The sequence below is a fragment of the Mastigoproctus giganteus genome, chromosome 7 (assembly GCF_048544385.1).
Source record: "Mastigoproctus giganteus isolate SK-2022 chromosome 7, ASM4854438v1, whole genome shotgun sequence".
Classification (NCBI taxonomy): domain Eukaryota; kingdom Metazoa; phylum Arthropoda; class Arachnida; order Uropygi; family Thelyphonidae; genus Mastigoproctus; species Mastigoproctus giganteus.
The window spans coordinates 220363305-220388858 of NC_143581.1; the positions used below are offsets into that span (position 1 = coordinate 220363305).

The 25554-nt window shown below is 36.6% G+C and overlaps 1 protein-coding gene across 2 annotated transcripts in view; it reads right to left on the minus strand.

The window, feature by feature from the left end:
- LOC150083704 (suppressor of lurcher protein 1-like) overlaps nucleotides 1-25554 on the minus strand; it is a 363928-nt gene that overhangs the window by 239659 nt on the left and 98715 nt on the right. For both annotated transcript variants that reach the window (XM_090378137.1, XM_090378136.1), the window contains exons 3-5: nucleotides 10619-10799; nucleotides 6480-6688; nucleotides 1720-1936 (exon numbers count right to left, since the gene is read on the minus strand). In XM_090378137.1, coding sequence (XP_090234263.1) covers nucleotides 1720-1936; nucleotides 6480-6688; nucleotides 10619-10799 — 607 coding nt within the window. The remainder of the gene's footprint in view (nucleotides 1-1719; nucleotides 1937-6479; nucleotides 6689-10618; nucleotides 10800-25554) is intronic.

Here is a 25554-nt window from a genome sequence, read left to right on the forward strand (position 1 = left end):
GAAAGTAGAGCTTCAAAAAACGGAAGTCAGAGAGTTCCAAGTAATTAGTGGAGCTGGGAGAACGGTAGAGGCAACAGATGAATATGACAGAATGGGGTGAGAGATTTTAAGTCAGAGAAAATCGAAAATAGTATATTTCAAATTACCAAGTCTAACAGGGAATATCATAACGGACATATGCACAAGTACCACCTTTGAAGTGAATGGAATCATACAGCGAATAATTCGGACAACTGAGATGAGCAGTGGTTGAATCAACCGATAACTGGGTTTTGTCAGAAAAAGTATATGAGGTTTGGCAGACCGTAAGAGGAAATGGACATCATTGAGATTGAATCTGAGACCACACATATTTGTGAAATGAAGGAGGAAATGTTTGGGTGGTTTAGATCTCTTCGCAGATAAGTTTGTTCTATTAGTTTGACTATTCATGATATATTCAGTAATTAGAAAAAGTGGAGAGGACATGTTGTTTGAAGTAATGAAATTTTTGTATATGGCGTACACACGGCAAGAATATACCCAGTTCCTTCGCTTTATGGCCTGGACAGTTTCGCCCTCAAGTCACTATTTGGCAGAGTACATGCAGCGAGATTATGTACTAGCTGATCTGGAAGACTCCTAGAGAATTGCCAATAGGTTCGATCCGGTGGACTATCTAACGGACGGCCTGCGAATACCGTTTTAATATAAGGAATTGTATCTTGCCATAATGTCCATCATAACTTCAAAAGACATCAATCATACTGCTTGACGGAGGAGATGGGGGTTGCCGTAGCTTTTCTGTAGATACATTTGATTTGGGTGTCACCTAAATATCAGTTAGATCAGCGTTTTTAGACTCCGAGGTTGCAAGCCCAGCTTGACATACCCAAGTGAATATATAAGACATACAAAATACAGAATACAAAAATACCTGACAGAAAGAGAGAGAGTTTTACATAAACACTTTAAGATACAAACATATTTAACTATACTCGTTTTTAAAATTAGATTAATGAATTATATGTTATTTCTTTAATTGAATACAGTCATTTTACATTGTATAAACATTTAACGAACAAATCGCAGTGATTTTATCGATTACAGCTGATTATTTAAATACAGAAAATTTTGAAAACGTTTTAGTCATTCTGCAATTAAACTTACTGTAGAGGAATTATCATTATTACATATCCTATTATATTACGATAATTTAATTTATTTTTATTTAAACAATTTTTTGAAAACATCATTTCTAATGAACTGTCCCCTGCAGCACTGTTACAATGTCTTTCATTTGTATTTAACCAGCAAATAGAATTAAAAATAATTAACGATTACACTAATTAGGTAATTAGTGAGTTGACCAACGAATTGATTATTTGCCATTCGATAGGACTTCAGGAGCGAGAGTGCATAGCACGCGTTCCTTGAGTGGACCGGGGTTCAAGCCCGTGACTACTAAATACGATAAATATTTGTATTGACGATTTATTGGAAACTCTACTGACTTGGTTGTCGTGCCGGAGTATAAACAGAAAATTTATTATTTATTTAAATCCGAAAAAAAATATCATTAAAATCACTAAATAACGTGTCTAGATCAGACATTTTACATACCAATACCCAATCATTAAACGTATTATCACAAAAAACATCACGTTAGAAGAGAAGTATCAAAATCGAGCGCAGACAACCAACAACCAGAAATATACTTATGTTTCTTTTGGGACTTACCTAAGATCTCCGCGTTGCAGTCGTATGTGCTCAAAAACCACCTTTACCCTCTCGTTTCGCTTGGCAGTGAAGTGATAAGTACAGCTGACGTCCTTTGGGTAAGAACTGGGATACTGAGGAGAATAAAACCTCCCTCTTGTCCTGTTTACCGACTCACTGTAGAACTGATAGTCACAGAGCGTCCCTGGGACCAGCTGTCCATCTGTCTGGAAGACCTCTGTAAGAGGATTGATCAAGTTTTAGTGTCAACTCGTGTGGATCCATTTGAATCATACGATCTGCTAATGGCGAGAAAAGGAGACATTAATTAAGGTAGGAAAGAGGAAGGATAGACCGAACTCTATAATGTAATATTGCTGTTCTTGCTGTGCAGAGAATTATTGCAAGTTATAACTCAAACAAAAGCATCTTGAGCAGCAGTTTCCGCTAATAATTCATATAGTATTTAGCTTTCCGCTAATAATTCATTTAGTATTTAGCTTTCGTGTCTTCGGTACAGAGCACAAGAAATCTGAAGCATTTTTGTAGATTAATAAAAGATATCACGAATCGAACAACAGATTCTCCCGGGCCCTGTTTAGTTACGAGAGTTATGAAGCGAAAGACAGATTTGCATAATTTAAAATTCCTAATGAACGTGAGGTACTTTTTATTTCTCACCATTTCTTAAAGAAAAATTAAAGAAAAAGAATAAGTTGAAGTCGCCAAAGAATTTTAAATGATTGCTCGGGTAACATAATTATTCCCCGTATGCGTTGTCATATGGCTCATTAAGACAAACCGGTTTTTTTTTTTTTTTTTTTTCCTGTACACCCACCATACTGTACATAGGAGAATCAAATTCCTCAAATCTTTCGTGATTTAATCACATTCTAATACTTGGCATGGATGGAATTTTTTACAATAGCTTTTCTTCCAGCCATAGTAATTCCAAGTAGTTTTATCGCTTGAAGATAGGAAGGAAGGTTGGGTGGGATTGCCGAACAGAGGTCATACACTTTGAATTCTCTAATTATCTTTGCCCATCCATGAAGGTAATCTATTTCTTTCGCTCGCTCATTTTATTTTTTCCTTTATTGCTGTTCGATGTGACTTCGCTTAGCATGTACATAGTGCTCAGATTTCGTCTGGTTGGGCAGTCTTTGAATATTTCATGCATTTAATTCTCAATTCTAAAAGAAAGAAAGAAATTCTTGAAAAAAAAATAATAAAAAAGACGTAGACTGACTCACTTCAATTTCACAATTCCGGAATGTGCGTTTAAATAATCACATTTTCCACTCAGAGAGTGGACTAATTTTTAGGGACGTCTACTCCGGATTGATGTAAGTATAAACAAGTTCAATTTTCGAAAAATCTGGATTAGGTAAAAAAAAAAAAAGAAGAAAGAAATGAATATTTATACCCGGAAAAGTTACCAGATAGCATTTGTACACATTTCTTTATCTAATTACGAAATAGTTTGAAGACGTTTTTCCCTTTTCGCACTTGCAAACAGAGAGCAAAAATAAGAGTAAAATACTTAACATTCATTTTCCATTAATGCTATTTACTTTTCCGCTTTATTCACAGATTTAAATTTATTTTAGAAGTCATGGATTAAACGTTCCTTAAGCTTGATAAATGAAGGATAATTTATTGATAAATAAATATCTCGCAAATTATTGTTTATCCTCATGAGAGGGTGGGGTATAGTCAGAGTAAAATGCCGGTTATAAAACGACAGAATGGAACAAATTTTGAAGCAAACAAGATGTTGCAAGCAGAGATGAAGGCACAATGCCAATAAATATTGTTACAATCCCACTGCGTGAGAGAGGACTTCTCTTGGCGCAGACTCAACTGCTTAAACGACTACCTTTTCGAACTCAAGCTTCTTTTGTCGATAAAAAATTAATATCAGTAACATCTATGAAACATTGCACCCAATGCGTTGAATTCGATCAATGTTCTCTGTATACTTGCAGGAGATCAAACTTTTATCTCTAAGTACTGTTTCTTCCCTATTCTCACCCATAAATGCAATTCTAGCATTAATAGTTAGCTTTTGCGTTAGATTATGTTGTTTTAGTTCAAATCATTTACTCGTGTTGACTCTCGCAAGTAGCATGATGATTATAATCGTTATCTTTCCATATGGTGTAGAAAAAAGACTGGGTTCGAATCCCGTCGAGACCACAGAGTTTCTTGGGATGGTTTTACCTCCCGTAAACTTTGTTTTTTCATCTAGATAATCTGGTAATCGGACTGAAGAATCATGAGATTTACGGAGACAGTACACTAAAGCCTCACGTCCTTAGCTACGTTAAAATGAACACACAGGCATACTCTCATGTTTGATGTTTCTACTTTTTATTTGAAGTGAAAGGACCCCAGTAAGAAATAACTGGCCGTGTAAAGAAGAAAACCGTTAATATACTGATCCATTAAATGACTTTTTCGTATTAACCTGCTTCGTTAAAATGAATTACTGCTAGTTAATTCGGTGAGGTGAAGACTGCTCTCTTCTACTTTTTTAAACTAGATATTTCTAGCTAATTTAACTTTCGCATAATCATTACTGTAAGATTTTATTTCTTATTATACCACAGGCCACCACACATAAGCCATAGTTCTTACAATTTTTTAACCTTGCACTCTCTTTCATAAATTTAAATCAGTGTTCCATAAATGAAAAATATTGTTCGCGTTCGATTTTTAAATATATTATTTCTTCCACTTAACTTACTGCACATAATTTATGTTTGAAGGAAGTCACAAAAGACTGGTCCGCTAGAGGGCCTTACGCTCATAACACAGTTAAAATATCGATTTCATGATAATAATAAATCAAACTCCTATTTATTTTATATATTAATACGCTTCGTTAATATTAAATGCTTCTTGTAATTTATATAAACACGCCTCGTTTCATTTTTCATAAACAATTTTTGCTTACTGCTTGTTTGTTTTTTTTTAAATTTAAATGAATATTCCCAAATGAAAATAACTGTTTGACGATTTATAAATAGTTTATTTTTTATGATTAATTTTGCAAATATAATAACCACTAGAGGCCGCTTTACAGAAGCACAGTTAAAATTTCATTTGAAGAGTAATCCTGGGATCAAATTAAAGTGAGCAATTTAACTTTTAATATTCTTTATGCTACACGTTAATCCGCTTCGTTAATATTAAATACTGCTTTTTAAGAACATATACTACTATTCGTTTTGTTTACATTTTTTGTTTAATAATAATTACCATTTTTATTCCTGCTCACAATTTGCCAAACATCGTTTGCGTCTGAAAAAGTAAAACGTCACCACTGGAGGCCGCTGCATTCGAGTCACATAAAATTAATTATTTATTTCAAATAAATCACGAAATGAAATAAAATGCGATTTCTTTTTGCTGTATTTAATGCGATTTGCTTTATTAAATACAGAATAAGTAGATTTTTTACGTAAGGTAATTTATTGATTAAAATATCTAAATTACAAGTTTTATTTTCAATACTTTTTTTTTTACATTGAAGGCTTCATTTATAATTTTACGTCTGAAAAAATAAAAATTCACCACTGGAGGCCGCTATATTCGACTCAATTATATGTTTAAAATAGCGATTTATTTTTGCTATATTTAATATGAGAATAAGTAGATTTTCTGCGAGTAAGCTAGTTTATTGAATAGAATATCCACAGTTTCAATACTTGTTTATTTTTAACACTGAAGGCTTCATTTATCATTTTAAGCAAGCATATTTTATAGTGATTGACAGCGTTTGCGTCTGAAAAAAAAATGAAAACTCGCCACTGGAGGTCGCTACGTTCGAGACAGTTATAAAATTACAAGTTTCTTTCAAATAAATCGTAAAATAAAAGAAAATAGCGATTTATTTTTGCTATATTTAACGCGATTTGTTTTAATAAATAGAAAATAAATAGATTTTCTGCGAGTAAGCTAGTTTATTGAACAGAATATCCACAATTTCAGTACTTGTTTATTTTTAACACTGAAGGCTTCATTTATCATTTTAAGCAAGCATATTTTATCAAGTGATTGACTTCACGGGGATTTTCAGTTACCATTCAATACGTCAAATACTTTCTTTTACATCAACCGGCATCAGATATAAAAGTGAGTGAGTGGCAGCTTCTTTTCCGATATCGAGCGTCATTCCTTCAGCAAAGCTTTTTTTTTTTTTCGTGCAGGCCTAGTGTTTACACGAATAACAGATTCCTAAAATGTTTCACGTGACTGCTTGAACGCTTCACAACATGTGTGTGTGTGTGAGAGAGTTAGTATATGAGGAAGGCAAAGAGGGGAGAGAGGGAGGGAGGTAGGGGGACGTCTCAAAGTTACTAAAGTGCCAAAAAATCTGCAGCAAATAGAAGCATCCACTCTCTGCCAATGTGTAAGAGTGGCAAAACGTGCCTTTCCTGCTACATCCAAGCCTGCTTTTAGCTCCAAGCCTTATTTGATTTAAAACAAAGTTACATTTTCCGGCTGAACTAGATTTCCTGATATTTTCGTCTGCTGAAAAATTCAACAATAGTGTTCTGGCCGCAAGAGACACGCGGTTGCTATGGTAACTGCATGTAACCGTCAGGGTACATTGTAAGCGATGTCTGCCTAGCAGAGAAAATGATTTTTCTTTCACTCTTTGTGGGTGTAGTAGTTCGGCGGGGCCCCGTGTTAATCTGAGACTCATTCAAAAGAGCTGTACAAACACTAAAGAACTATACAAAGTGTAGGAACACTAAAGATCAACTACTTACTTAAAAATCGATATGTTCCTCTAAAGCCAGTATTGTTCGTGCGCCTCCAATCTGAATGGAACTCGAAAATCAGACTCGAACCGGAGGAATAATACGTCTGATCGATATCTGCTATTTTCCCACACATCACTATATTCCAAGGCGTGTTTTCATTCACGGCTGCATCCTCCAGGTGCAAAAATAGCTTCACGAAATCACCAAAGATGCATCTGTAGAAGATTAAAAAAAATCCTGTTATTTGTCTATATCTGACTTTCAAAAGTTCTGTTAAAGTTGAAAAACAAAATGACGAGGTTTAATTAATAATTATGGTGAATTTACATTTTTCACATATAAATACAAGATATATACATATTTACATATAAATAACCTTATTATCAAGTCTTATCTTATTTCCAAAAGTATCGAGAAGCTACAGAATAAAAACAGATTACGAAAATTGCTGATTATGCAAATATTGTAGAGTGAAGTATAGTAGTACAGATCTGCAAAAGGTAGAGATGCTATTTGCAATCAAACTAAATTTCAGCAAATGTCATTTTCCACATGCTGAAGCATAGCACAGATTTCGATGACCTCAGTCTAGAACAAGTTGGAAAACTAATCGTGTTTTCCAGAAAGTCAGCACTCACATTGCCAAAGAATCAGCCAAGATTTTTTCCAACAGAAGTTAACCTGTACTGTTGCTAGAATATATCCATGTAAGGAAATTTGAGACCGTACCACATCTTGTAGCCTGATCTTACGCTATCTGATTTTCACATGTTTGGGATGCCAAACTGTTCATGATAAAACGCAACGAATAATTGCTACACTCTTCATTTCGATGGCTGGAATAAATCTAGAGATGAAAGGGCGTTATATCAAAAATAGTGTATCCCATATTTTTTTAATATTGTTCATTAATTTTTGTCTCCTGCAGGTAGTTTCATCTGACGAAATAAATCATCTAGATAGTAAACAAGTTTAAAAATGAAAAAAAATTATCAAATATCAAATGAGAGATAATTAAATAAAAATACTGCTGTTATTAAATGTCCTCGTATCCAAAATGTTATCCATCTGAGGAGCTAATGAGACTTCATTATCTGGAACTATAATTACAGTAGATTTTTCAATTACGCCTCGAATTTAACAAAAATGAACGCTGTTACCATTAACAAAAGAAAACGTTTGATAAAGACAGCAGTTATAATGGGAAAAGTGTCTAAATATTTAGTAAAGTACAGTTGTAAGATTTCACCCAGGTTGGGCATGTCTGTGAAGTGCCCACCTTAAATTGATAAAGATTGACAAGACAAATAAACCAATTTTTATAAATTAAATTTATATTACATCTGAACTCATAAAAATAAATATGTGAAATATAGTGATAATGATCGTACTTAGCACAACCATTAGCCTTAATACTTCGGAGAATCGTTTGGAACTTCCCTTAGGGCCGGCGTCTCGTCCATGTCTCATTAATCCGGACTAATATATTATTAAATAAAATGTTTTTGTTAAAGAAGAAAATATCACAATGCACAAGGGATAATTCTACCAGAAACTGATAACCTTTCGCCTAATTGACTTCCACACTTGGTACTTAGCCGGAGTTCAAAGACGAAAGAACGTAGTAGTAATTATGGTTTAACTGTTTCTAAATCCCAGAACACCTACATTAGAATTAATACGTAGTGTCTCCAAAAAAAAGGTCACTAAATCCATTTTATCCTAACCAATGATCTATAAATCTCATCAAGGACGTTGCTTATTTTTCTGTCGAAGAAACAAAGGGCAATTGTCGGCTAATGGAGAATAAAGGCAGTTTTTTAAAAGAAAACGAGATTAGCTAGTCGATAGTGATAGCTGATGTGTTAATTATCAATGACTGATTCCTTTTGGAATAATGACAGCCGGGTTATAATTATCTATAGATTTTCAATTACAGGAAGATATCATTTTAGTCTGTCATTTGGAATTCTGGTAATTTTTCATCACCTTTTCGAAGGAAAACAAAGACTGTTTTTTTGCATTAACTCTATGTGGTGATCGATATGGAACAACACAACAGTATCTTACATTTGACAAAAAACTGGGCACTTTATCATACTATAGCAAAGATAAAATATGTCGCTTTGAAAAAAAAAATGTTTCTGCTCTATTGATTTTTCCATCCGTTTTCTATGTGAAACTTTTTAATGGGGGGACGGAACTTGGTTTGGCTCCGCATTATCGATTTTCCAAAGAATTCTGTTGTTTCACTTAAACATTCTGAAAAGGGCCATGGTTTTATCTATTGTATTCAAAACTGCGAGACCATTTTAAGAAGCTGTAAGAAAAGATTCGATACTATCGAATTTTGGGAGGTAAAACACTCAAATATATCAACAATAGACGTTGTTGCTAACGGTGATTCTGAGGAAGTAGAAGAAGAGAAGCTAAAAATAAAAAACAATGCTGAAGGAGACAGGAGGAAAAAAGAATCGCCAATCAAGGATGATATACGAACAAGTAAAAGCTAAAAGAAGAGCTGGGAAAATGATAGCAATACATTAAACACAATACGAAGATAACGCGTAGACAGCGGAACCTATAGAAAATGGAGAAAAAAATGTGATGAAACGAAAATAATAAAAAAGCGTAGAAGGGTAGGAAAAAATTGGCAATTTCTACTGGGTATGGAATGGTCACAGTAGTAATTTAAGTGAGGATGGCTATGTGATGAAACACAGGTCTGTGGCGGTCAATGGCATCAACAAAATTGCGTGGTTCTAATTCATGATGTCAATAACCTGTAAATAAATGCCCATCGGATTTTCAGGATTCATCACACAAAAGCTATGAATTTCAGCCACGCCACTTTATTTGATATTTTCGTTTGAAACGATTTTATGATTATATCAATCGTGCTTATCACGATATTAAACAATTTGAATAAGAAACTGATAGGGAAAGTCATATAAGAACTTTTGATAAATATTTGCCATCTAAAAGAGTAAGTGCAAAGTGATACGCGAATAAACCAAAAATGAAAAGGATCAATTTCGGGTAATAAGAATTTCGAAATGAATTCAAACAAAAAAATACACGCTTAGTTTGGATGGGATTTTGAAATTTTTATTGTCTTTTAGCTTCAGAAAACCTCAATTTCCCATGCGCGTCTTTAAACATATGGAACAAATTGCAACTTGAGCCTTTGCGTTTAAAATTCACCAAGATTACTCCAGATGTGAAAAAGTTATGTTCAATGAAACAAGCCCATCCTTCTAATTAAATATTTAACGGCAGGGTGTCCATAAACGATCTTTGTAATTTTTATCTTTTATTCCTCAGAACACGTTTAAGGTACAATTGAAATACGTACCAGTTAGAAAAATCGACTTAGGGAGTTTAAGTATGGAAAGGATCAATCGATTCCTGGTTGGTGAGAACGTTTCGTAAACCATAGTGTATCTGTAAAGGAAACTGTACCAAGGGTACAGTTTCATATACGAACTCAAAGGAAACTATCAAGGCTGCAGGAAGACATAAAAATATGAGTTACTAATAAGATGGAGCCAGCCGCACTTTCATAATGAAATGAAGTCGTACCTGGATGAACATGGATGTCAGCCTTCTTGATCAATGGATTAGGAGCGTGGAAGCCTTCAGATCACCAGATCCCATACAGATTTTCCCCTTCGCTTTGCTAAAGACAATGTCTATGTTCCACTGTTTCCGATGATATAGAAGAGTTCAAGGCACGAATCACAGAGGCTTGTGTAAATTTCTTCTAAAAAAAGTATGGCACAAGGTTGATTATCAGTTTGAAATTTTGCAAGCTATTGGTGGCGTTCACATTGAACTTTCTCATAATCATTTTTAAGTTGGTTTTTCACACGATTCACATTTTCTATGAGGAGTAAAAGATAATTTATGGATACCTCTATATATTGAGATTAATATAAATAGATCTGTCGTTAACTTTTTTTTCACATTTCATTTAAACTGAAATCCTCGTACAGTTTTTTACAGTGGTGGTACAGAAGTGCTTAAGAACCCCTGATCTATATTAAACCTTTTACTAATGTTTTTTAAATGCCTTTAATAAAAGAAATAGATAAAATAAGAGAAACAGGAGTAATAAATGAAAACAAATATACAGAAGAACTAACTCTAAATTCGTTTTCTGTACATCAAACTCGTCGAAGATGATCTCCACAATTTCGTCTTCTTCTCCGATAAAAGTATACAGAAGACATTCGATGCTTGTATCGTAAGGGACAGGCCAGTTTGGAGAGGTAAAAATGCCGAATTCTTTGCCGTAGGTCGTGTCGAATGTTACACATTCGCAACCTTTAAAAGAAAAAAGAAATATGTATGTTAATGAACCACTCGGTGGCAGGAACAATATAGTATAAGTAATAAATTTGTAATTTTTTTTTTTGAATTTTTGGAACAAGTTGCTTCTGCAACTTGTTGCAGTAATCAACAACAAAAAGAAATCTTCCTACAATCTAGTGTAAATCTCTTCCCCTGTAATTTGAATTTATGGCTCCTAGTTCTGAAATTCTTTATAACGGTTAATATTTCGCTTTCGTTAATTTTTCCATCCCAGGGCCTTATAAACCTCAATCATGTCTCCTCTAAGGTGACTGGTTGCCAAGCTCTGTAGCCCATATAATCGAAGTTTTTCTTCTTACGGTCGTCCTTTTGCCGATCTCACCATGCGAGCTGCCCGTTTTTGAACCCTTTCAAGAAGCTCAATGTCTATTTTCTGTGAAGTCTCCGTACTTAGACACAGTAATCAAAATGCGGTCTTACAATTACCTTATACATTTGTACAGTGGGATTATGACCTCCCTATCTCTACAGGATATTGTTCGATAAATCATCGATAACACACCATGAGCTTTCTTGGTAGTCCGCCTGTTTAGACTTCTCAGAGAACTTCATATCTGCCCGTATCGTAACTCCCAGATCACTTTCTTCCTCTACTCTTTAAAATTCAACCTTCCCCTCCCCCCACCACAACATAAATTATTTTGGGGCTGCTATTCTCCAAGTGCATTTTGCTAACTTAAAACATAGCTGCAACTTTTATGACCATTCTTGAAGCTTGCTGAAATCATCCTGAGGGAGTGCTGCTTGGCACTTATCATCTTACCAATCTCCCAATCTTTACATTGTCTGCAAATTTTGACATCACGCACTTTATCCTTTCGTCGATGTCGTTTATAGAATTCAGAAACAACAGTGGTCCAAGGACCGATCTTTGGGAAACGCCACTCTGACGTTACACCGATTTGAAGAATATCAATTAATCACAATCCTCTGCCTTCTGCGCTACAACCGCCCTGTGAAACATCTTATAATTTTTCCAGTAATCCTAACATGTTCCAACTTATACAGTAAACTCTCATAGACTGAGTCAAATGTCTTGCTAAAATTTAAATAAACTACGTCGAAATTGTTCCCTACATCCAGCGGATGAGTAACAGTATCAAAGTAGCTTACCAGATTAGTTGAACATATCTTCCCTTAACAAAACCATATTGTGTCTCTTTCAGAATGCCATTTCTATCCAGACGATCCTTAATTGCGCTCTTAAACATTGTCTTCAAGATTTTGCCTACCACTGAAGTGAGACGGACTTCTCTTTTAAAAGTAGTGTCTTTATGTATTGGCGATATTGGCACTTCTTCAATTCAAATATTTCCCGAGTCCAATAATGCCTTCATAATTAACCTCAGTGGTACAATACACTCTCTGGCTGCCTCCCTGTCCGGAGAGTATTATGCTGGCAGGAGTAACTTGTGACTCAGCAAAAGCTGTTATCATGTTCACGCTGCTTTTGATATGAAACATCGCCCCACCACCCCTTTTATCTTCCTTATTGTTCCTCAATGCACTGCATATGACATAGTCGAATTCGTCATATCCGATTTCCGGGTGGCACCATGTTTCTGTTAGCCCTGCTATGTCCGCATTAGTTGTCCTAACCAGGAGTTCAAATAAAACGATTTTATCGACAACACTCGTGATATTACTATAGACACAGTTAAGACTGATTATTCTTCTATATTTTGCTACCCTGACATACACCTTGAAATTATTTAGGCTTGTTTCATAACTTTATCTTCCTGCTCATTTGAAACGTTGCCACCTTCAGAACATCTTGACAACATCGGTTGTTGCGGCACTAAACAAGGATTCTTGAGATATGTGCAAACATTGATTTGATCCACGTCATGAGTTAAACGCGGTTCTATATTACTCTACTCCCTTCCCAACTAACAATTCCCCAGAACCCTTACGGTATCCTCAAATGACACTGGCCAAAACTCTTGCACCACCATTGTTCAAATTAATACCATCTCTACAAAATAGATTCCTTCTACGTCTTGGCCACGCTGATAAAAATTTCCCCCTGAAGTCTTACAGTTTCTCTCAAATTTTGAGTTAATCAGCAAGACTTTCAGCATATAATTGTAGACATATACGCATTTGACCTAACTCGCTACATTTTTTCCGCATAGTTAAATATTATTTATACAACAAAACGTCAGATCGTGTTCGTTTAATATCGTTACTCCCCTTAAAATATGACAATCCGTTGGTAACCCCGTCAATTGTTGCTCCCGGCAAACACCCTGGTTGTTCTCCATCTACCTTTATTACAGAAAAATGTTATCCGCTTCCTTGACAATTGAATCTCCCACTAAAACTCCTTCAACCAGGGCAGTATGCACTTGACTGCTCTGGGACCCCAGCTGGGGATGCATCACTTGTTGGTTCCCAGATACTTGTGTTCCTGACGAGCTCCCAGTTACATTTTTTTCTAGGGAAAGCACCCATTGCTTTTATTGAGAACCATCCATCGCACCATTCTTAAAATCTAAATATCATTTATTATTAATCTTATTGGATTCAGAACTGCCAGAACACACCACATCATGTCATATAAATAGAAGCGGAGAAATTAATTAAAGTCATCCAATACAATTCGTTTATTTGATTCTGAGAAAATTAAGACACTTCTAATTTTCCATTTAAAAGGTTATTCGAGCTCATAAATCATACAATTTTGGGATACTTTCATGCAGGTAATTTGGAGAAGATGTGCAGAAGATAACTTTTAACAAATGTCATAATTCTGTTAGCATACTGGATTCTCAGCTCCGTTCCAGTCGAATAAGAATTCGTAAAGCCACATATATCACAGCTGTTTATGCAAATTTTATTCATATCTTTCAGATGAGTTGTTCGCAATGGACAGCTCTGCTATGAATGTTAATGAAGTGCCAGGGGTGATCCAGTTACGTGAGATGTCAGCTTAGCAAAAGTGTACGTTCCTATTTACTCAAACGTCACGCGATCAACAAAGGAACACTCCCACGTTGGCTTTCTAATAAAAGTGAAGTGATGGTTGAAGTTTAGAGAAAACTTTGGTAGGATTTAAGATTTTTTTTCCAGGAGTAATTTGAAAGTGGTATTTGCAATTAACTCAGAGAAAAGGGCGGAGAAGAATAGAGAAAAACTACAGAGAGAGAGTGGAGAAAGTTTAAGAAATAAAAATAGCAATGGAGAGACATAAAAAAACAGATAGAGAAAAGAGGAGGTGTAAAACAGGAGAAGCCCCCGAGGAAGTTAGGATCATGAGACGTAAATATATCGACTATCCTAACACAAAATTGTGCATATTTTGTGGTCCTCGTGGGTGTCTCAGTTAATAGAATAATCGTTCTCCCTACACTGGGTGGAAAAGACTTGAGTTCGAATCTCTTCCATGACGCGAGGAATTTTTATGTGTCTTTTTCACAAGGTGGCTGAGTTAGTCGGTCTCAGGCGAGGCTAGCATGGTTTTTTCTTCCCCGGAAACTGGGATTTTTCGTCCAGCAAACAGTAAATTTACCCCACAACACACACAATTTAGAGACATTATACAGGGTGTACAATAACTTGTGGGACCCATTTCAGGGATGTATTTAGGACCTAAAAATAGTAAAAAAGAAGTTCATATAAAACATAGGTCTGATTTCGCCTTGGTTTTCGAGTTACAGCCATTTTTGTGTTTCAGCAATTCTTTACACAAACTGCGTTAGCATAGCTGGCTCCATTCAACTGTTTGCAAAGAAAACTAGATATCTCATAGAGGACCTTGTAAACACGATCCAGTAGTGTTCTTTGAGAGATTTCAGTAGTTCTCCTGACAATCCTGACAAGGGCACTACGTTTGGAGCATGTTATTAACCTTTTGATACTGTGCATTTGCTGTAATAATGGAGGCTTATTAAAATAGATATATGGTAGACATGCATCTCATGTGTGGACTTGCTAGATGCAATGCAGCAGAGGCCAGACATTGTATGCAGAAAACTTCCATAATCGTCATGTGCCAATATAAGACTTTTAAGAGAATACATGAATGCCTTGCAGAAACTAGTTCATTTATAAAACGGGTTTCAGATGGTGGTGGATCCATCACTACGAAAACAGCAAATCTGACAGACACCAGGAACTTTTGAGCAGGTAAAGTCTATGATGAGGCTTTTGCAGGCTTGTTCAGGGGCACGGTGGTCATTTTGAGCACTTCTGTATAAGCAGACAGTTGCTGGAATAACACAAAAATGGCTGTGACTCTCGGAAACAAGGCTGGAGCTTTTTTTTATTGCTTTTAGGTCCTCAAGTGTGCTCCACATGTTATGATACACTCTGTATACAGCTCAATATGGCCTACGTTACTGATGCACCTAAAAACACTACAACAAAACAACCAGCATGTTTTGTAGACGGTTTATATGATTTAAAAGTTGAGTTTCTGTGAGGAAAAAACAGGACAATACTTCAAGTCCAAATACATGGGCCATGATGTGAAGAAGCCATTAAAGTTTGTACCCTAGTATTGGGAATCGAACCATTATATTTTCTGCACGGTAGTGAACAACAGAAGTATTACACAGTTTTATCCTCTAGGGCCAGAGAGAAAGAGGGATTTGGCGATAGGAAGAAAAAAGAAAGAGAAAGAGAGAAAATATATTCATAGAATGAAACTTTCCATTCTATGAATATATTTTTAGAATTTACTGTACTTTTGACCGAAAGTGCTATTCATTCCGGCTCACTTTAAAAACACTCTGCTTTGTACCTTTTGTGATGGCTGCTTTATTCACGGTGATAAACAAACCATTGCTTTATCGATCACTGTCGCATCGATTCTGTTTGGTCATTCTTAATTATTTTCTCTCTGCAAATGTTAACATCTGTTTATCTCAAAAGATGCTAATTAAAACGTCTGGCCGGCCCTCATTAGGTTGAAAGAGGAAGATGTTTATAATGGTATAAGCAGTGCGGCTTTGATGAAGCCATAATGAGCAACTTGGCCTTGTAGGGCCATAATCAATAGAGTATGAATCGATGCCCACATTGGTTCAGCATTCAGAAAGTGTTGAGCTCTCCTTTTGTAACACCACTCTCTTCAATTACGTTATTTGATACTAATGCATTATCTGTAAGGCTATCCATCGCTTTATGGGTAGAGTATGATAGACGAGGTCAGTTGATACTCGACCTGGCCACTAGGAGGAGCTGCACTCATTGGTGCGCATGATCAGATCGCCTCTTGTCTGAGTTTATCTTCACAAAAATAACGTAATCTATCGGAGAGACCGTCCGATAATACTAATCATAGTTCAGCTAGTGGTTTGAGGATCTTTGAAGAGTATCTGAGCAAGGATCCATCTCCAGGTGTCATTAGGAAAAAATAACTGGTTGTTTAAGATATCGATTTTATTTCGAGAACAAATTGCAGGGTTTTGCAACAAACATTTGAGATTGTAAGACGTTACTCGAGTCTTCGAAGAATCCGCTGGTACACCACTATTTCAGAAGACAATTTAAAGTTGTTTACTTTGAAATTCCCCAGGAACACCAAAAACACTAGTTTTCTACTTAGAATAAACATATGCATTTTCAAATGACACGTAAATTTTTGATGGAATTATAGAGCTATGGTGTGTTCTTCGCTAAGTAAAAAATCTGCTTTTGAATGTCAGCTTTTATTTTTTTTATTTTGCGACACGTGACTGTAGACTTCAACCTATCTCTCTCTCATTAATGAATGAATAGTTAATGGTTGGATAAATATTAATAAGCATATGAAGGTTAAAGAAAAATTTCAAAGACGTCTTAGTCTTGTAAACGAGACACATCAAGGGAATACAACTTCCAGAGCTGCGAGCTTTGCTACTGTACTGGAAGCAAAAATGACTAGACATTTCCTCAAGGGGTATCTCTTAAAAGAAGAGAAATAATGTAACTTGTAAACATGAAGTATAAATCTAACTTTGGGTAGGGGAGAAGATTTTTAATAAGCAGATGAAATAAATAATGAAAGCTGTTCAATAAAGAATGATCATAATTTTTCTTGAAAAACCATGCTGCTTACCAGTTTCCTTACTAAAATAACTGGTAAAGCAACTGGCAGAAATGTCTAGAATAGTAGAAAGAACGCATGGTATTCTCCATGAGGTATGTGACACGTGTTTGTGGATGCTTGCTTCGAAGACTACTCAGACCCGAGTAACAGCAAGTTCATATGGAGGTTTGTCAGGAGCTACAACGTATGGTTACTGAAGATGGTAAGGTTATGGTGGATGAGACATGGCTTCATAATTTTGAGCCACAGAATAAGCAACAAATCTCTGTTATGTGACATTACAACAGAACTGTACTGCACACTTTGTGGGATCACATTCGTCGCAAACGACCAAAACTGCATGCAGGTGGGTGGATGCTGCATCACGACAATGCGAGACTTCATATTGTCATCGAGTACTTAGCCAACTTTAATGTTAAGTGTGTTCCTCATCCTCCCAACAGCCCTAACCTTGCGAAAAAAGAAAAAAGCTGCAAGGAAAACGTTTCTATCTGTCAGAAGTTGTAAAGACATCGGAGGTTATTCCCAAACACATATCAAAAAATGACTTCCACCATGTTTTTAAAGAATGGCAGAAATGTAGAGTAAGTGCATTTCATTAATAGGAATTTACAACTAGTGTTTGACAAGAATCTCGTCCTCAATCGTATTTTTCGATCACATGGATTATGATCATGGCCAACTGAAACAACAGTACTACTCCACTTGGGATTCCACCACTCAGCTACCTTTTATGTTACATATCGGTCTTTAAGTTCCATGGCTAGTTCACATTTCATATCTATTCATATCTCCCTTATTGACCTTTACATTTTTTGCACGAAAAATCTGACCGATAATTTTCGAACGTTTCGTGTTACTTCCTGTACCACTTCTTCAGATATTGAATTGCTGTCCTTATATCTCTTAAGGTCTTTCGGAAGTAGACGGTGTAATACGGACATCACTTCAGACACTGAGGAAGTACCAAAGTACCATAGAATATCCAAGAACTATCTATCATTCCTTTAGTATGAAAGAGATTTTTCAGCTGCCTAAATTTTCACTCGTCTCCATTTCAATTTACCTGCGCACCATGAATAGTAGAGATGTCTACTTTAATTTTCTTTGTTTCAGTCCGGATTGTGTGCTCTTTTTCCAACATGGTCTCGATAATTTCAGCCTGCATTTTTGGCCTTACTTTGAACAAATGTATGTACAAGTGTTTTCGCCGATGTAACATTATATTTCTTTTCATACCAGCTCCTTCCTCCTTCGAAATTGGCGTCTGCTGGGTTCCTAGACTCGATCTATCTGGGCATCTGGCTCTAGTTTCCCCTGGTGGTTTGCAGCTTTTAACACGATATTTGCTTTTACAGTTTCTTTCCTTTGTTATTGGTCTGAACTAAAACTTCCTGGAGAACTCTCGCTCTGCATTATCTTGACTCACTATCCCTCTTTCTTATTTTTATTTCTCGTTTCTTTCTTTCTCTTCCTCTCCAAGTAGAAGGAAGATTTATTGCTTACTTTGAAATATTAGAATGAATATAATGCCCCAGGAGGAATCCATAAAATGTCAGGAGTTCATTTCTCAAGTGATTTTAAGCAGAAAATTGTATCAACGGATCCGGTTTCGAACCGGTATAAGAAATACCGGTGGCAATTGTAAGAAAAAAAAACAAACAAACAGAACACCGTGTAACCAATATTTTAGAATTGCAAGTTCCAAAATGTTTAAAATTATCTTAAAACTTACTCTTAAGTTGCAGAATCAATTCTTAAGTTGCAGAATCAAAGTGGTTTATCATGGGTTTTAATGTGACTCCAGAAGCAACAGTCTAAAGAATAAAGATCAGACGATGCAGCTGGCCAAGGATGAAGACCTCCTCAACCAATGGACATTGTGTGTTGTGTCTTTGCCTTGACGGTTTCTGGGATTTCTCCCCAAATAAGCTTTGAGTAAATCTTTGTTGTTGCAAAACTAATCAATGTAAAGTTTGGTTGTAAAGTAAAGTAATGTAAAGTAAGGTTGGTATCGTGTGCAATGTGTTGTTGTGTTATTAGTTTTGTGTGACTGACCTCTTAGCTGCCAGGAAGCTGCGGTCACTTGAAAGCAGTTTCCTGATGCTCATCTCTAGTAGATGAAGCTGGGCCTCTACTCTCCTGGGAAAATGCCCGATAAGCCATCTTCCTCACACTGGATGGAGAAGGCCTGAATTTGAGTCCCGTTGTTGACATGAGGAATTTTTATGGGCCTTTTTCACAAAGTTGCTGAGTTAGTCAGTCTCAGACAAGAGTAGCATGGTTTTTTTCCCGGAAACTCGAGTTTTTCGTCCAGCAAACAGAAAATCTACCACAGAACACACGTAATTTACAGAGCAATATGGCCTTAGTCGCTGATGCTCCTAAAACCCTACTACAACAAATCCATCTGCACTGTTGCCTACAAAAAAAATGGAGGCTAGCCCCTGAGAAAGGGAGACGCGGTTATTTAATTTTATTAAATAAATCCCAACCAAATATATAAATTTATTTATTAATGAATGTATAGAAATAAAAAGAGGCAAACTTCAGAATTAAAAAAAAAGAACAAAAATAGATTTTTGCTCAACTGTAGTTGTGTTCAGATTAACGCTTGAAGAAATAACGAAAGGCATTGTGGGAAATCTTCTCTCTCTCTCTCTCTCTCCAAACTTCTATGATTCTTTTTCATTATCCAAGTGATGCCGACCAAATACTCGGAGGCTGTCGGGCTAATGCACAAAACGGCACACATTTATTAATAACCACAGAGGCTTAGGTCTGCGTTCTAGAGCTGGCGGTAGCTGTTAAGGTCATTAGCATAATAATTACCATCGCACCAGACTTCAGTACATCTGTTTAATTAGAATCTGGAGCTTGAAAGTTGGCTGAGGAAAGGCTACAAGGAAACCGGCGAAAAACCTATTGATGGAGATGTGTTTAAGGAAATCAAGTGAAGGAATTGGAGCAAATTGGGACACAACCAAGGATGCCTAATTACACGTGGGAGTTATTGTACTGTGTCATTAGCGAACTAATAATCTGAAAATCAATAACGCTTTAACAACAATCCATCGGAAAAGTTATTAGAAGGAGGTTATCCTGACCAAGTGGCCTGGGTCGGCCAAATCCCATCGGAGGTTAATCTGTCACTTGCACTGTTTTTTTTGTTTTGGTCGAAGTCCCTCCCCTTTCCAATTTCTCGTACCTTAATTGTCGGAAGTAATAATTAATGGTCCAAACAGCGTGAGTTTCGTAAAGTTTTATTTACTTCATCTAAGAAATTGAATCTCCAAAATCCAATGTGGATTTTCGCTCAATTAAACTACCATTGATTAATCTTTCCTTCATTTCCCCAGGTGTTCAAATACAGTGAATCGACAGCAGATTTACAACTCTTCGACCCAACTGTACAGCCAAAATTCTAAGGCGTGCACCCAGCTACCTGACACATAGACTTCTATTGATCATTTTATGATTGATGGAGTCCGATGAAATCCGGAAACCAAAAAAAAAAAAAAATTCACTTTAACGAAATAGATAATAAAGAATTATTGAACGACCACAGACATATGGCAACTACTCCCCAACCTAAATGAGGAGATGATGGCATCAAGAAAAAAATAAAATAGAAAATGGAGTTAAAGAAACAAGAAATAAAAAGCTAATTTTAATACGAGGTGGTGATCTGATTGTGGTGTTGTGTTGGTACATACATAAGCATCTGTTGATTGTTTGTAATGGAGAAAGGGATTCAACGTAATACAGATTTCTCATCGACTCTACAAACCCTCCGATGGTAGTTATTTTGATAAATTCCCTTAATAAAATTGATATTTCCATTATAAAGTCATCCATCAAGATTGGTATCAGGATTATTAGTCTACACAGCTTCCAGAAATTGTTCTTAATTTATAGACCACATCTCTCATAAGGAGTGCCGTCTGGAGTTTTGCGAAGAACACTTATCTTTCGCGTTCTGTATATAATGTTCTTGTGCATCAATCATGGCAAGACTGCAGACTTCCTCCTCCAACAGCCAATGTCGCTTCAAATATAAATCGATTTTGGCAAGAGCCATTTATACACACTAACAGGGCATACAAATGTTCCTTGACACTTTCCGTATTTTTAAAAATGAACTTACAGATCTGTTATTGCTGATGTGATGTTTTCCCACAGTTCAATATTTAATGAAGGGGTTATGGGTAATTTTGTTCAATGATAAGGTGATATCATTGAACGTGATAAGGTGATATCATTGGAGAGTTTAGTAACTTAAGCCAATATTTTTATGGACAGTGTTTATTAATTTTTTTCTTTATTATTAATTTTTCAACACGCTCCCGAAGTTTGTCAGAAGGGTTCTGACCCACTTGTACGTGCAGGTTGCTGCCATCTGGTGGTAGCTGAAAAGTATTCTCGACTGTACTATAGACTTCAGATTTTTTCATTAATATGTAGCTCTCTTATTAACCAAAGGTGTAGTTCATTCGAAGTTATCATTTTGATGGGTGGTTTCCATCTAACGAGGTGTACAATGAAAAGTCCACCCTTCCATCTTAGAGGTGACCCCTTAGTGGGTATTTCAATTAGATGCGAAATTTCTTTCTGCGTGTGTGTGTGTGTAAACTGTTAGAAAGATGGGTTCCTTAAGTAAGACTGTTGCCATGGAAGTCAATATCGTATTCATTTTATTGAAAGCAATTTTCTCTGAGGAGGCTTAGCTACTGATTGAATTTTTGCAATTCAATCAACCAACTTCAACTCTCATATGAATCTCTGATGAAGAACATACATAAATAAGCATTTCAAATCGAAATGTAAAATACGTTCTTTGCTCTCTGTTGGTATATTCGTGGGTTTAGAGAGATACAAAATATATCTTCCATCAAAATAAATACAGTCTGCTATTTCAAAGAGGAATAGATGAAATTCAGATAGCAAAACAGAGAGAAAAATTCATATTTAAATATAAATCTCGAATGTAAACAGCCTGCACAGACTCTTTTATCAAGCAGTCTATGATATCTAGAATACGTACCACATACGCTGTTGGATAGTTTCTGATTTCATGTTTTTCTTTTCCTGAATAGGAAGTAGTTATTTTCTTACGAAAACCCCAAACACGAAAGGTATTAGAACTTGTTGCACTTAGTACCATGCTTGGATTACAGGTTGAGAGGACAGAAGATACTTGTTGACATTAGACTTGAATTTCTGTAGATTGTAATTTTCGGAAAATACATGTGGAGGTTGTTGCTGTTGAAGGATTTTAGGTGTTAATAGGATCTAACCTTTTTACCCTTCATCGCAACTTAGGCCATATTGCGCCATACATATTATATCGGTAAATTGCGCGTGTTCTGTGGTCGATTTGCTGTTTGCTGGACGAGAAACCCCCATTTTCCGGCGAAAAAACCATGCTACCTTCTCCTGAGGCCGACTAACTCAGCCACGTTGAAATAAAGACCCCTAAAATTCCTGGCATCATTGACCGAATTCGAACTCAGATCTTTTTCGCACGGTGTGGTGGGAATGATGATTTTGCCAACTGTTCTACCAATGAGGGCTGCATATGAAGGGATAACGTTACTGAGACCAAGAGTAGAAGGGATAAATGAGAAAGAAGAAAAGTCAGTCTGTTATTTTGGATTTCAACAGTAAATGGACGTTGACCGGTTAAGGATCAGATTGGTGTCCAAGAAACTGGACATTAGTGAGACAGAGAGTGGAAAGACTTTGTAAGAGATGGGTCACTGATTAACCTCACCACCTTGTTTTGAATAAGGGATTATGGGGACACCACCCAAGATGCGGCAACATTACTAATGTAGGAGGGATTTCAGATTTTTACAGAGTCAGCAGTTCAGTTGTTTATTTAGAAGAAAAGTAACTCGAGAGAAAAAACAATTTTTTTTTTGATCCAGTGGAAACGATATTCGCGATGTGCATATATCAAGAGAGATCAGAAGTCAGGGTAATCCGTACTAGATGTGATCTTGTCTACAAATCTGAGTATAATCAAGGATAAGCATAGCAGCAGTACGGTCTACTTCGAGAGATGAGAGAAGAGGACGAGTTTCAGAAGGATTGAAGTTAACTAAGTTTCCTTTGCCCCTTTGGAAAGCTATCTGGAAATCGATAATTAAGAAATTGGTGGTGGATATTCGGAAAGTTAAAACCGTTTGTGCAGGATAAGGCTTTTCAAAATGGAAAGTGGAATATAGTGTGCAATCATCGGAAAAACTATGTAGAGGACTTCCAATCAATGGAAGAAGGTCATCAATATACAAGAGAAAAAGAGTGAGAGAAAGAACTGAACCTTAGGGAACACCAGCGTTAGTGAAGAAGTTAGAAGACAGAGATCCCTCTACCATCACCTGCAGTGAGCGGTGAGAGAGAAAACTGAACACCCAATTACCAAAACAGTCGACAATCCATAAGATGGTAATTTATTAGAAGACCATACCAAACGCGATAAAAAGCCTTAGAAATGTGAAGAGCAACTGCTTGAGTTTCATCAGGTTTTTTCATCTAATTTGTCCAAAGATAAGAAACATGAGCCAATATAACCCACATCGATCGACACTGACAGAATCAGTATGGGATATCATTGATCATATAGAAGGTTTGGAGATCGAGTAAGAGTTAGCGATTGATGGATTTCTTCATTACTTTGTAAAGAGCAGAGGTAAGTACAATGGGACGATAAGTGGAGGGGAAAAAGTTTTCACCCTTTCATGACATAGCCGAATGTCAGCAAATTTACATGCAGAAAGAGAGGGAGACACACCAGTGGAAGAACAAAGTTTAAAAAAGGCGATACAAAACAGATTGAAGGTCAAAAGCACTGATTTTCAGAGCAGTAGGCTTCTTGGCATCAAGGTTGTTCAGAATCTCTCCAACATTCTTCGTTCTGGCTATATTTTGGGTAGAGTGTGTTTCGTATGGCAGGATGTGATTTGCCAAGATTATCGATACAAGAGTTTGGAGAAACTTAAGATGCTAGCAAGTCTGCTTTATTTTTAGCCGAAGACGAAATACAACTATCAGTTTGTAACAGAAGTAGGAGCTAAGGATTATACACAGCGGATGTTCGTGGTAAGCGAAGGGTGCAGCGCGTTGTAACAACATTCCAAATGAAGATGCGCCGCACACTCAGACATATGGGTGTTCCACAGCAGACGACCCAATAGACACCTTCTCCTGATCGCTGATCATTTTCAACGTGAAAGCTGTGGTGTCAATACCACGTTGGTTGAACACTGGAGAACAAGTGTTCTGGTAGGATGAGTCCATATATCTGGTGAAAGAAGCCGGCAGACGCCTTCGTGTACGGCGCAAGAAACACGAGTCCATGGACCCATCGTGCGTGATGCCCACTATCCAAGCAGGTAGTGGTGGTTGCTTAATGTTGGGAATGTCTTTCTCGCAAGAACTACAACTCCTGGTGCGTATGGACCTACATTTCACTGATGAGATCTACCGACAGCTTTTAAGAAACCATGAGAGAACCCTGCCATTTTGCATTTTTTCCTAGACAGAAACTGAATCTTCCGAGACGATAATGGGCTTGTCACTGGGCCCAAGTGGTTCGAGGAACACAGTGAAAATGTCACCATGTTGACTGGCTTTCCAAATTCCCTTGACCCCAGTCCAATTGAACACCTGTGGGATATTTTGGAATGGGAAGTAATGCGTATGGACACGCAACTTTCATCTATTCCAACACTGTTGAAAGCCTTGAGGGCAGCATGGCTCCAGCGCCCTCTGAATGTCTTCAGATATCTAATGGAGTCAATATTTAGGTTGTTATCCCTGCGAACGGTGTCCCAGCACCGTATTAGGTATGTGGTCATAATTCGGTGATCACGTGTATATTCCTAAATATATTAGGTAGGTAAATACACTCCATTTCCAAAAATAGTAATAATCACCAAATGTAAACGTCACAGTAAGAAACTAGAGGGCCCTCAGAAGAGCAATATGTATATCCTTCACTCCTCAACGAATAGTATTAACCAAGAGTTTAGGGAAAGCCAGGAGGCCTTTTATTAATACAATACAATACTTTTATTAATATTAATACAAGGATGATACGGTATCGGATTTTACGAAACAGCTACAGAACATAAACCAAACATTAGAGCACGCAGTTCACAGCATCAACTGGTCGGCTGCTTGTTATACAACCCATCGTAATTGGTTCCTGGAACATTAGAAAGCTGCAACATGGAGTAAAGGATCATAGTATATGGTTTTCCAGTCTTATGGTCGTATGTGGTTCTGAAGGATACTCGAAAAACGTTATTTACCACAGCGTATCATCCCAATTGTAAAGTTTGGAAGATGTGTTGTATCATCTGGGTAGTTTATAATGGTTTGAAGTTGGACCATTGGTCCTAGAACAATGAATCCCATGGCTAAATTGACATTGTGTACAAACTCGCTCTTCCTACATTGTGACAAATTTGTCCAGTTACTTTTTGGAGTATAATGTATATGCTATGCTCATTTATTCAGCCTTTTCCCTACCCTGGGGTTATGTGCTACCTCTGTTTATCTATTTGTAATCCTTGTGACATTCTTCTCTCAATTTGTAAGCCTCTTAAATGTGTATCGCTAATGGGTCCCATTAGAATGGCAGAGAGCACCACTTAATTTTTACTC